At 41.9% G+C, this 13,772-nt stretch overlaps 1 protein-coding gene across 1 annotated transcript; it reads left to right on the plus strand.

Moving 5' to 3' along the window:
* Positions 1-11,417: 11,417 nt before the first annotated feature.
* On the plus strand, positions 11,418-11,762 carry prr15la (proline rich 15 like a; the record flags this gene model as incomplete). Its single annotated transcript, XM_080511042.1, has 1 exon — positions 11,418-11,762. One exon carries the CDS (start codon positions 11,418-11,420, stop codon positions 11,760-11,762), a length of 345 nt encoding a protein of 114 aa, XP_080367168.1.
* Between the last annotated feature and the right edge of the window lie 2,010 nt (positions 11,763-13,772).

Below are 13,772 nucleotides of genomic sequence, written 5' to 3' on the forward strand. Positions count from 1 at the left end.
GCGCAAACCTCAGTGGTATAAAAATGTAGCGTTCAGTTGACAGACATTTTTGGGTCAACCAGTCTGTGCATTAATAAATACTGCTGCCCTCTATTCCACTGGTTATGGAAATAAAATAGCTGCGGGGTTTTGACTCACTGGTCTGGATGAATCAACGGCACCACCTGAGAATAAGAGACATTTGATATTTTGATATCAACTATAAATAATAATGTAGAAATGGTCATATACTTCATAGTTTAAAAGTAAGATGTGAATAAAACAAGTGTGTATTCTTTGTATATGTAAAAAAAAAAAACAACAACAAAAAAACATTGTGTCACTTCAAACATTACATGCTAGAAAATAAATGTCATTTTGAGAAGCTGAAGGTGTTTTGTAATTATTATTGTGTACTTTAACAAAGGTTAGGATGAACATGTTTAGTGGCTCAGAGCAGCTACAACTATCAAAACTGTTGACTGACATCAAACTTTACATCGATCAGGTATTAGAGCCTCCTTTAGCCTAGGAAACACTGATGCTTCCTTTAGCCTAGGAAACACTGTTGCTTCCTTTAGCCTAGGAAACACTGTTGCTTTCTTTAGCCTAGGAAACACTGATGCTTCCTTTAGAGCCTCCTTTAGCCTAGGAAACACTGATGCTTCCTTTAGAGCCTCCTTTAGCATAGGAAACACTGATGCTTCCTTTACCAAAGGAGACCAGGTCATGCTGACCCACAATTCCTTGCGGCGGCAATATTTAAAGAGCCGGTTCCGGGAAACTCAGGATGAGTGGTAACTTACACGATCTGCTCCTTTTTCAAAGAAATAATCTGCTGGAACAACTTGAAATCATCTAAAACCCCAATGTGCTTTTTATCGTCCATTTTCAGAAACGTGTAGTTCTTTTCCCCGCCACGGCAGACGTCACTAACTTGTACCGCCGTTGCTTTATTATTATGATACTAAGTGAACGTGTCCGACTGCCACATCAACGTGATCGCCTTTCACTAACCGCTTTCAGAAGCTCCTAACACCTTTCCTAATCCCGTGATGCCGTCCATGGGAGGAAGGTAAAGTAGGGACGTTTCAGAAGTACTCAATGAGTCTGAAATGAGAGACAGTGTGAGACTTCAAAACAGGAAATAGAAGGAAATGTGCTTTTGGGTGTTTTTGTCGTAATTGTTCCTGTCAGTGTGGCTTCAGTCGTATAACATGAATCTCACATTTGTCGGTTTAAGTCTCACACTAAAATCTGCACCATATAAACCCTTGAATGTGATTACATCAGAGCCTCCGACTGGAATCATGATGGAATCATGGCGTCACTTCCTGCAGTCGGAGCGTTGCATGTCTGTGACATCGGCTCTCCTCACGCCACGACGTCACCTCAAACACTCCACCAAGCTTCTTTCACGTTGCAGTTTTGTTGTTTGTTTGTTTTTTAAATGATAAAGCTGAAGCAGCACAAGCACGACCACTCCAGTTAACCCCAGACTTCAAGACTACACTATACCTCATATTACCCCCCGGGGGTCATTTAGAACAGCACACACCGAGTAGTTTGTGTAAAAACAACCACGAAACTGTAGTTTCCTGTTGTGTTTCCGTCTCCGAGTGAAACTCTGAGACGGACTAGAAACAGCAGCTGAGCTCCTCTTCCCGGCGGAGAGGAAGGAGTTAAACCCAATCAGCAGTCTTCACTTTAATCTTCATAATGGAAGCTAAAGAGGACTAATGACGGCCCGTCTCCTCCTCCTCCTCCTCCTCCTCCTCCTCCCGGGCCTCCCTCCATCCCTTTAATGTTCTTTTCTTCCACACCTCCATCCTTAACCCTGTGACCCTCCGTTCTCCTCCACTCGTCCATTCATCTCCCTCCATCCTCCATTACACCCTCCTCACTCTGTGTGTGTCTGTGTGTGTGTGTGTGGGGGGGGGGGGGGGGGGGGGGACTGAGTGCTGGGAGGACAGCAGCGCCCCCTGCTGGATGTTTTAGCACCTCCACATTATAACCTTCAGTCCAGGGGAGTCTTGAACCAGCAGCTCTGAACCACGTGGTTTTCAATTTATTTACAAACAAACGGAATTTTTAACTCTCGAGGCTTAAAGGGGCTTTTAAAAATGGACAACGTGGGTAAAAATGAGCAAAAAACCACAAGAAATGCAGGACAAATCTGCTAAAAATGTTTTTTAGGAAGAAAAGAAAGCCCTAAATTGACTCTGATTCCGCAAAGATTCTAAAAAAAAAGAAAAAGAGCCCAAATGACTAAAATATCTCAAATGTCAGAATTGTCTAAAAAAAAAAAAAAAAAAATTTAAATGCTGAAAAAGCTTGAAACCTTAAAAGTTCAGGAAGAAAAAACCCCAAAATGTCATGAATTGTAATTGAAACTTGAAAAATAATGCAACATTCTGTTGATATATCAAAGCTATTGTGGGATTTTAAAAGCTGTGTGGACGTTATTTAGAAGGTTAAGCGTATTTTGTGGCCACTGAAACCCCCAAAAACACACTGGAAACTCTGGTTGGCTCATCATCATGTCAGTGGGATTAATGTCAATATCCAGTGTGTGGATGTGTTTCCAGCTCTGCTGCTGTTGTCTGATATCACTGAATTCACTCTCTGGTATTTTCAATTCACCAGCTGCATTAACTGATAGGAGACTGAAGCAGGAGACGTTTTCATAATAACTACATTCTAATATTCTAGTTTTTAGTTTTCCTTTGTTAGTTTGTTAGAAATCATGACGAAATGCAGAATTTACCAGATATATAAGTATAAATAAGGATCACTAAATTCCATATATGAAGAATAACATCATTTTGCGAGTGTGACACTGAGCAATAATGATATTTCACACAAAAAACCTCGGAATTCTGATAAATTAATCAGTTTTTTTTAAAGATATTTATTCCTCTGTATTTTAACCACGGATTATTTTTAAAGTAAATATTTGTTTCACTCCATATAGACTTATTCTAGTCTGCTGTTTCATTTAGTCACCACACCGTGGCACTGTTCCCTGTTTGTATATTTTATTTTATTTGTGTTTTGTTTTTTAATTGAAGGAGAACATTTACAAACTCTCGTGGTGGCTCAGCATGCCATCATCATCACAAAGAGAACATAGAACAAACAAAACAAACAGAAATGCAAGGGTCAATAAACATTTTAATCTCGGCTTTTTACATTGAAATTAAATCAAAAGAGAAAGAGACATATCTTTGTGTATTTCTTTGGGAAACAGCGTTTGACATTTTAAAGAGAAAAATAGGATATAAATTCATTTTTTTAAACAGTTGAAGCGCTTCTCATTCCTCCATTTATTACAATGTACATTATATTTTCCCAACAAGAGAAGTGTATTAATAACGTTACATAATGCAGGGTCTGGATGCTTTTGATTGTGTAATATGTCAGAGAGGTCCAAACTGTTTTCATCATTAATCTTGAGAGAAATCAAACCTTTAATATTTAAAAAATTGTTGACAGAGGATCAAAGAAAAATAAATGTTCTAAAGATTCCTTTGAGTCATTACAAAATACACAGGGATTTACTTCAAAGCCAAATCTTTTTTTTTTTTTTTTGAAGAGTTCACCAACTGGATAAATCTTGAAATTCATTTTAAAATGTGTTTCCTTGTCAGATATTTTGAGTTAAATGAATCACTGCTGGAATTTCCTTACATACTGTCCATCAAGCCGATCCGTCACAAAGTAGAAACCCTTCTGGTGCCATTTGAATATTGATTTTCTATTTATTGCTACCGCCCTGTTGTTCCGTAGAGTTGAACTGTGAGGTGAAAAACCGTGGGAGAAAATATCATTTCCCCCCCAAAAAAGTCACATCTGTTCTTAAAAGTCAGACAACTTGAGGGGAATCTCGTTGACTTCAAAATCACATTTTCAAAGAAACCGAAGGCCCACGATTGTATTAAAAAGAGATCTTGTTATATGGAAGCACATCGAGTCAGGAAAAATATATTCAGAACCATTTCATTTTAATAGAACCGACCGAGGAGTCAAAGTCTAACGTCCTTGAACAGTTGAGATCTTTTAATATAGCGTGTCTCGTTCACATGAAATCTAAAATAATGCCTCCAAAAAAAACCCCTCCTTCTTCTTATGATTAGATTCATAAACTCTACATTAAGATTTGCTTCCTCCTCGCTGGTTTCTACTTTTTTCACGAGGCCATTCTGTGACTCTGTCACACCATAAACCGTTACTGCTGATATCAGATCACATTTATTCAACTTTATGGAAACTTGGCACCAAACGGGATTGTAATTGTCCAGCTGGCCCCGGGAGGAACGTTCTGGAAGTCTCCCTGAGTGACAGCTCAACCTGCTCTATGGAGACTTTTCACGTTTCCAACCACACTTTGTTTCACATAAAACATTTGTTTCTTTAACTGCAGAGTGTCTCAATGAAGCATCACATTAAACCACCTCAGACTTCAAGAGACGGTTTTTTGGGTTGTTGTTTTGTTTTTTTACAGACTCGTCATGTGGTTTATGTTGCAGCATGAAGATCATAACCCGGTTAATGGTTAACTATTGTCCCATTTCTAGACGCAGCAGGTCTGAACACATTCGGTCCTCAGGCAGGGACGTATGGTCAGTCATTGACAGCAGGAAGTCCCCGGTTCAGTCAGAACCAGACTCACAGCAGGAGGCCGCAGGTTTGGAGGTTTTGGATTGTTTTTTGGCAGGACGACGGGCCTCCCTGTTCCAACACACTGAAACACGTCTAGAACCAGGTCTCTAGAACCAGGCCTCCCTGGTCCAACACACTGAAACACATCCAGAACCAGGTTCAGGACACCATGAGGACCTCATCTAAGAGACAAACATGTAAAATAGCAGTAATACATGACAGCAGATACTCTAAATCAGGGGTGACAAACTGATTCCAGTTGAGGAGCCACATCAACCTGATCTGACCTCTGGAGGCCCAACAAGTCAAACGTAACATGTTAAACTGCAGATATGGACAAATGTCAAAGTCTTTCCTTCTTTTGATCCTTTTGTAACGGCAAGAATTTGCCTGTCTATTCTGAAATATACATATTAAAGTTAATCAGATATTATTATATTTGGGGGGGGAAAACCCCCCCCCCACAATATCTGTATCTGGATATCGTATTTTTATTCAGGATTAAAACAATTTGTCATCATCTGGAAATTGTTTTGAGTTTACGTGTCTAAAGTATCACTTCACATAAATTGGACACCTTTATTGTGAAAGGTGTTGCGTTATGTGACCTCCACATTAATTAATTCTGACCAAGGGGCGGGTTTGAATGTCATTTTTGCCAATCTAGTGTTTTTAGATCAGCCTCTGTCAGTTTTCATATTAATACTTAAAAAAAAAAAATTTAATCACATGGCGCCGGATTAGATCGTCTGGCGGGCCGCTTCTGGCCCCCGGGCCGCGTGTTTGACACCCCTGCTCTAAATGATAATAATAATGAATAATAAACTTGAATTGATAAGTAAATCAATAGATAATAAACTATTTACCAGCCATTCATTCATCCACCTACTACCCATCCAGTTATCATCCATTTATTATTTCTATCTATAACATGAAACAGTTCTTTCCTTGATGTAATTTTTTTGTACTTTGCTTGATCATATTACTTTCTTACGAGACGGTTTAGAATCAGAATTCCAACCACTATATTTGGGTGAAACGGAGGCCATGAGGGACGGACCAGCTTCAGCCCCACACACATCCCAGCTTTCATCTACAGTAGTATGTCATTTTTTGGGGGGGTTATTTTTAGTTGCTGATGAACCAAAGGCATCGCTTCGTTATAAAATTCTGTGGGTTAGAAAATACCAGTGGAGCGTCTGGTCACGGAGCAGCGCCCCCCACTGGCCGGTACAGTAGAACAAGGCCTTTGTCCTTTCTACAATCTCCTTTGATGTTTTCTCTGCTTGATGCTTGTTTTCTCGTCTTCAACAGACTGACGTCGTTCACATGCGTCTTTCGCCACGCTTGTTTTAAGAAATGAGAGGTTTGTGACCCACACTGTCAAGCAAGGCAGGCTCATGCAGAGACTCCGCCCACCCAGACACTCAGCCGCCACCGACCTCGGGACGCCGCTGAACGTCGGCCATTTTGCACCTTCCAGGCAATGAGCCAGGAAACATGCTGGTTCAATGTCATCATATCTCCGTGTCCCTGTGGACCACATGTGTCGAACTCGCCACGTCATTTTATACGTACGGCACGTTAATACTAAACATGTAAATATGCAGTTTTGCTCCAATCTGGCTCATTTACAATTTGTGTATAACTTGTATATGATTGTTCATTAAAATGTGTGTTGTCCTGGTCAAATGAATAAATACATAAATGTCATATTACCGTGAAGATTGCAGAGTATAAACCTCAACGCAATTTTCAACAAGTGGAATTGAGAGATACAAACGACCCCAAAATGTCCAGGAAGAGGAAAATATGGATGCAGAAGAAAGGTTGTTTCCTGAACGTTGAGAAGGAGAATAAATGTTTGAGCTGCAAGGAGGAAACAAAAAACAGTTTGTCTTTTGTGTTCTGAGGCGTGTCGCTTGTCACAGAGACAATATAAATCCACATTTTGACACCAAGCAGAGCGAAGTACGTCAAAGTTAGACTTAACAGAGCAAATATATGTGTATTACATCTATGCAAATGTAATATTTGTAACTTGAATAAGTAATAAAGTTATTTAAAAATAAGGCATAGCTGCATTTATTTGACACTATATTTCTTTGCATTTAGTTACATTTATACTGCCCTACAGTTACATGTGGCCCTTTGAGGGCAGACATGACGTTCTGAAGCGGTGAGTGCAGGGAGCCCAGCTCAGGTTTCTGTGTGTGTGTGTGTGTGTGTGTGTGTGTGTGTGTGTGTGTGTGTGTGTGTGTGTGTGTGTGTGTGTGTGTGTGTGTCTCAGTGGGAGGGGCCTGACCGGAGCACCTGAGAGAGCGATCGAGGTGGAGGTGAAGGAGGGTGGAGAGGATGTTGGGAGACAGAGCGGACTGAGTCTCCTACAGGGGTGGAAGTGGGGTTTTTTTTCTTCTTTTTCTTCTTCTTCTGCTGGACCAGGTTTTTGACGGCAGCACCGAGATCCTTCGACCTCCAGGGAAGCAGCTGAAGCTCCTTCCTGAGAGCAGGTGAGGGGTTTTCGGCAGCTGACGGGGACGAGTCTCGGCCGGGGGGGGGTCGGGGACTGGAGGGGCGACGGAGACCCGGCGCTTCTTACAGGTGCGTCCGTTCACCTTGTGCAACTATCCCCCCCCAGAGTGTCCCCCGCCGTCTGTGGGCTCCCTCTGACCTCTGACCTTTGACCTGGAGTGGGAACGTCCAGTCTGCACAGAGACGCGGAGCCAACGGCGAGTGTGCGACGGACGGCGGGCTCACCTGGACAGGTGACACACACACACACACACACACACACACACACACACACACACACACACACACACACACACACACACACACACACACACACACACACACAAGGAGAACATGCAATCTGGACTCAAACCTTGTTTTTTCTCTGTGAGGTGAGAGAGCAAACCACTGCACCACCGCATCGTACAAGTTAATGAACTTTAGGCCGGTTACATCTAAAGTATACACACACACACACACACACACACACACACACACACACACACACACATACGTGTGTGCGTGCGCGTGTGCGTATGGCAATAATGAAGAGAAGCATTATTACAGGTGTGAGATATTATATAATGTTATATAACACATTTACGACATCGTGCTGGCCACGTGTGAGGACTTTATGATTCTGAGTTTTTATTGTAAACAACGCAAAGTGATGACCGAAGCGCCCGCCGTCACGTTGTCGGGTTAACAGGCTCAGTTCCGACGCCGTCAGCCTGAAACCGCTTGGATCTTATCGTAAATAGAACCGAATAGAATTTCAGAAGCCAGTTGGAATCAGTGCCACGGGGACGACTAATCTGCATTGTTCACTGATCACAACGGGTGTTCATAGTCAATCTTCGCACTTCATTTGCAGCTTGTATTTGATTATATTATATTGATATTCGGGACCATAAAAGCTCAAATGCACATTTTCATTGTATATCTACACTTGGGAGTCGTCAGTATAGAGATGTTGTGTGAATTTTCTTTCCCTGTAAACTGGTAGCATGTCACTGTTTCCACCGAAAATAATTCACAGGAAGATTTCAATACTTTCTTCTTTTTTTTTTCAACTAATACACTTGCTTACTCAATATAATGGCCAGAAAAGTCACTTTAAAAATATTTATCATAAATAACCTCAAAGGGCTATGTAAGTGAAAATACACTTCGCACTTCCGCTTCTCTAAACTCAGTGAAATCTGTCCGAAAGAAGAGATCATTTCAGATGATGGGGTGAAGAAAAGAAAAATAAAATTTTACAGAAATAAAACTGTAGCGTGAGAACTGGTCATCAAATATAGTCACTTATCCAATAAAGGGCTAATCTGCATTATGTCATTGAAGGCATCAGTCCAGGTTTGGAGTCTGCATGTTCTCCCCCATATGTCTACGTTTTCTTCAGGTACTGTGACTAATCTCTAATCTCTCTGATCTCCTAATTTCTATTAATTTATTATTTTGTCATAAATCCCGGTGGCGTGGAGCAACGACACTACAAATGAAACCTCCTGACCTTCAGACAGGGCGGAACCTGTTCAGTCACACGCAGTGTGGTTAAAGTCTTATCACAAAACGCTGGAGATAATCAATAATAATCCTTCGAAATGTCAGTTAATCTACCACAACAGTCCGTTCAAATCAGAGTTCTATTGCTGCACTACAGAAATATTTACATTTAATCTATGAATAAATGTGTAAATCTCAACCTCCTCCACAAAGAGCATGAAACAAACCAGTCGTGAAGAATAAAGTGAAATTACACATCGAATCAGAAGAATATAGAAGGAAATCCTGGGTTATACGTGGAAGAATATAAAAGGAGGGAGGGAGCAGCCATTTCCACCTGCTCTGAACACAACCATATGAAGAATTAGCAGAACACCACAGTCACTCATTATCAGATGGACTTTATGTTTCACATCTGTGGTGCAATAGTTTTATTGAGTTTTTACGACAGAAACACTTTGTTCAGCTGAATTTGATTGGTTTATGAGGTGAAAAGCAAAATGCTCAGGATGACACAGACAGTAAAGATTATAAAAACAAAAAACAAAAAAAACAAAACTGAAAAGACAGGAGGAAAGTCTGAGAAGTAAAACTTTCAGGAGCAGTTTTATATGTCGAACACGAAATGTGAGGAGGGTCAACATGAAATGGTTCGATAATTGTTTGTTTGTTTGTTTGTTTGTTTGTTTGGGCTCTTTGGTCAAACGAGAATCAACCACAAGGGGGCGCACTCTGTAACTGGAGATTTGGGTTGAGCTCCATTGTTGTCCCACAAGAGGCTATTAGCATAGATTAGTGCTTCATTTAGCCGCTAGCGGCTACCCACTAACCGCTAACGGGACTAGTATAAACATTGAACCTTGTGATTTACAAATGGCCCCTTTATTTTTTTCATTTTAAATCCCTGGCGTTGCTGTTAATTAATTAAAATTTAGAGTGAACAAAGAACTCCTATGCCATGGCTATGCTAGCACCATAAACACCAATAAGCGCGCGCCGAAAATCTGTTCCAGTCCAAAATTTATGAAAAATGGTCAGACCGAAGTATGTGAGATTTCTTTTCCAAACAAATTTTTAAGAATTGACATAGAGGCAATTTGAGGGAGACTGGATCCGTGAAAATACCAGCTGATGACTCCTTTAAATGTGTTTGTGGTTTTAACTAGAGAGATTCTTTTTGATCTGGACAATGGGAGGAAACAAGGGTTAGTTAGTTAGACTGATGATACTCGGTAGTTCCCTCACCCAGACTGGGCGGTCTGCCGGCTGATCCTCGCCGTCACTTCAAAGAAATGAACAAAGTGAACAAAAGGAGCCGGACGACTATCAGTCCACTGAAAAGAAACAATTAAACAATGTGGTTCAGTTTCTATTTGCTCAGCTGCCGTGAAAACTTTCCCTCGGGCCAAAACAGCTAGGGACGACTCAAAATCACTTTCCCCTGTGTGTGTGTGTGTGTGTGTGTGTGTGTGTGTGTGTGTGTGTGTGTGTGTGTGTGTGTGTGTGTGTGTGTGTGTGTGTGTGTGTGTGTGTGTGTGTGTGTGTAACGTGAGTATGTGTGCATCCACAGCATATGGAGACGATCCGATTACGCTGAAATATTAACAGTGTCGTGTGCAGATTGTCAGACAGGTGCACACAGAAACACCCACACACACACACACACACACACACACACACACACACACACACACACACACACACACACACAGCAACACACACTTTAACTTTAAATAAATACTTATAAGAATAGTGATTAAAAAAATACTTTTTGTGTCACTTCAGATTATTTGGGTGAACCATCGATACACACTTCACACACACACACACACCTGGCTATAGATGGTTCTAACCAACACACACACACACACACACACACACACACACACACACACACACACACTGGAGTAACAGAACTAACCACTGCCGTCATGTTCCTGTTTCATTCAACTCAAATTCTTCTATTTGTCCGACAACAATCATAATTTCAACATTTTAAATGTAGAAAGATTGAAGTCTGCTTTGCTGAGCTGCTGTAGCATCCAGACTCTCCTGAGCTCTCACACAGTCAGTAAGTTAGTTAGTTAGTTAGTTAGTTAGTTAGTTAGTTAGTTAGTTGGTTAGTTAGTTAGTTAGTTAGTATGCGTTCCCATAGCCTGTGTATCAAGCCTTAGAAGTGAAGGAAGTCTGCCGTCTCCAGCAACATAAAGGCCAATGAGAGTGTCCCTTCATGACATCATGTGGGGAAATAACCTCTCCCTCAGGTAGTTGATACACATTTGGGCCCTCCCATAGGTAGATAAATAAATGTAATATGAAAAGCCGTGACACTTGCCTTTATGTTTACCAGGAGCTAGCGTTAGCAACATGCTAGTAACTAACAACACATGCGAATAAACTAAGTAACTCATTCAGACACGTGTTTTTTACTGCTGCAGCCGCGGAGTCTGAACTCATTGAAGAGCCTCTCCTGGCTCAGATTGGAGCTTCACACTGGTTAAGCCACAGTGTTTCTAGCAGCCATAGCGGCAAGTCCACCGTAAACATGAGCACATGGTACGGCTGCTCCAGGGTTGCCAGATCTGACTCACGGTTTCCAGCCCAAACACAACATAGAAGTATTATATGGGACCTTTAGCTTCAACATAATAGAGTGACTTCTATCAGATCAAGGTACCATCTGTTCAGAACTCTGTGACGTCTCCTGACCTGTCCTCCTCTTCTTCCTCAGACCTTCATCGCCACCTTCGTCCAGAATGTCGGATCCGTCTCAGAGTTGGTGGAAAGTGACCTTCCTGCAGAGGAAAAAGTCCCAGCCGAAGGTTCTGTATGAGATCCCGGCCGAGTTGGTGTCCAACTCCGCCGCCTGTGTCTCCGGGACGCCCCCCCACGCCGAGGGGGCCGCCCAGGACCCCCGGCTGGACTCCCGCCTGGAGAAGATCGTGGACAGAACGAGCGCCAGCAAAGGACGCCACGTCAAGGTGTCTCACTCCGGAAGGTTTAAGGAGAAGAAGAAAGTGCGAGCCACGCTGTCGGACAACCCCGAGGTGTTTCCTGGGGACGAGTCCAGCAGGGACGAGAACCAGAGAGCCGGGAAGTGACGGGACGTCCAACACAAGAGACAACTGTACTCTGACAAACACATACAGATGAATGTGTATATGTGTGTGTGTGTGTGTGTGTGTGTGTGTGTATGTGTGTGTGTTCACAAGAACCTGTGTCAGAGAGCCTTCCTGCCTACCGAGGCTGTTTGGACCTGGAGAGTCCAGAACCAGAACCAGAACAACTCAACAATCAACGGAAATCAGTTTCAAATAGATATGACCTCAGACTGTCGAAGCTCCGAAAGGACGACTGAGAAGCCAGTTGGTGCTGCAGCCGCTCACCAGACACACACTGGTGTGTCGTGGAAACGTTGTGGAAACATGGTGGACTCGTGAAGGACGAGGAGACAAACACCTTATATCCACACACACACACACACACACACACACACACACACACACACACACACACACACACACACACACACACACACACACACACACACACACACAAGTAACAGAGGGTTCAGACGAGGTCTGAGCCTGCGTCACATCGAATATCTGCGTTATCTCATCTCCATTGCTTTCTGTAGGACAACGTTCCCCAAGTCTGGTCCTGCACGTTTGAGCTCCACCACCTTCAGCACGCCTCAATCTGATGATGATGTCATCATCAGATTGTGAAAAAAAAAAAAAAAAGTCAGGTAATGTGCCTCTTTCTGCATCAGGCGTGTTGCAACTGGGAGAAAACTTAAAAACCTCCAGCACCGGACTTGGGGAACCCTGACCCACTCACACAATGACCCGCTGTAAAGATTTGGTTTATTTTTAACTACGTCAAAAGACGGTTCAGGACTTTGTCAATCATTATTTGTCTCTCAAACACCTTTGCTGCCTGAGGCAATAAATCTCGAGTGTCTGTGACCGGATGGAAGGACAGAAGATTCGCGATCTGCAACGAATCCAAATCAGGGAAGAAGAAAAAAACGTTCAGAGAAAAGTCAAGTCTGGCTCATTTTCTTTCACGGAGAAAAAAAACAACAAAAAACGCCAGTTTGGAAATGAAGACATGAGAACTCAACAAGGAAAAATGATGACAAAGAACTAAGCAGACAATTAAAAAAAAAAAGATAAATACAACAGCTGGAATAATCAAGAGAGAAATTAAAACGGCCACAACAGAGTAAAAACATTTAAAGATTAGAGAAACGAAAGGATCAAACTGGGAGAAGATCGATACGGCGAGTAAATAAATGAATGAATGAATGAATGAATACATAGTTTAAACTGATTCTATGAACTCAGCCGATGGATCCAACCTCTTGTAGTGAAATGACGGGTTTCAAACGGTCAGTATTGATCGTCTGCATGAAAACTGCCCGTTTTGTTTGTGTAGATATGAATTGAGCGACGGCAGGATCCACCTGACGACTCCTGCAGGAGGAGGCGGAGCAGCCCAAACCAAATTATTGGTTTAAAGACGATTCCACTTCAGCCTGAAACCGTTTCAACTGTTCACGGTTTCATGGCTGTGAAGTTTTGATCAAGAATCACGAGACGAGACTGAAGGAAAAGAGGATATTTTACATTAAATGTGTTCTTTGTTTTTTGGGGGGGGGTCAGATTTCTCATTCAGTATCTGAATGATGATTGTCAAATAATTCATTTTCTTTCATGGTAAACTTGTTGTACTCATCGTTAAAACAGCTATGATAGAGTTGGCTTTTTTTTTTTCTAACTAAATTTTTAAAAAGTATTTGTCAACACGTACAGAGAATCGTCCGTCTGTAAATCACTCTGGGAGTCTGACGTGACTTTTGTCAGCGTGGAGCGGAATCTGCAAAAGTTGTCTCAAAAGATGATTTTCAAAAGTGTAGTCTGCTGATCTGTATTAAACTTAGTACGTGTAACAAGAGTTGTCGACGCAAACAGGGATGTTCACCGTTGAAAGGTCTACGAATTCAAATACAAGTTCCAAAAATACAAAAGAATCACCAGAGTCCATCTTTTCTTTTTCGTCAATGTTTGGGTCCTCCTCGGTTTTTCTGAGAAAAACTTAAACCCATT

Source organism: Blennius ocellaris (assembly GCF_963422515.1).
Source record: "Blennius ocellaris genome assembly, chromosome: 16".
Lineage (NCBI taxonomy): Eukaryota > Metazoa > Chordata > Actinopteri > Blenniiformes > Blenniidae > Blennius > Blennius ocellaris.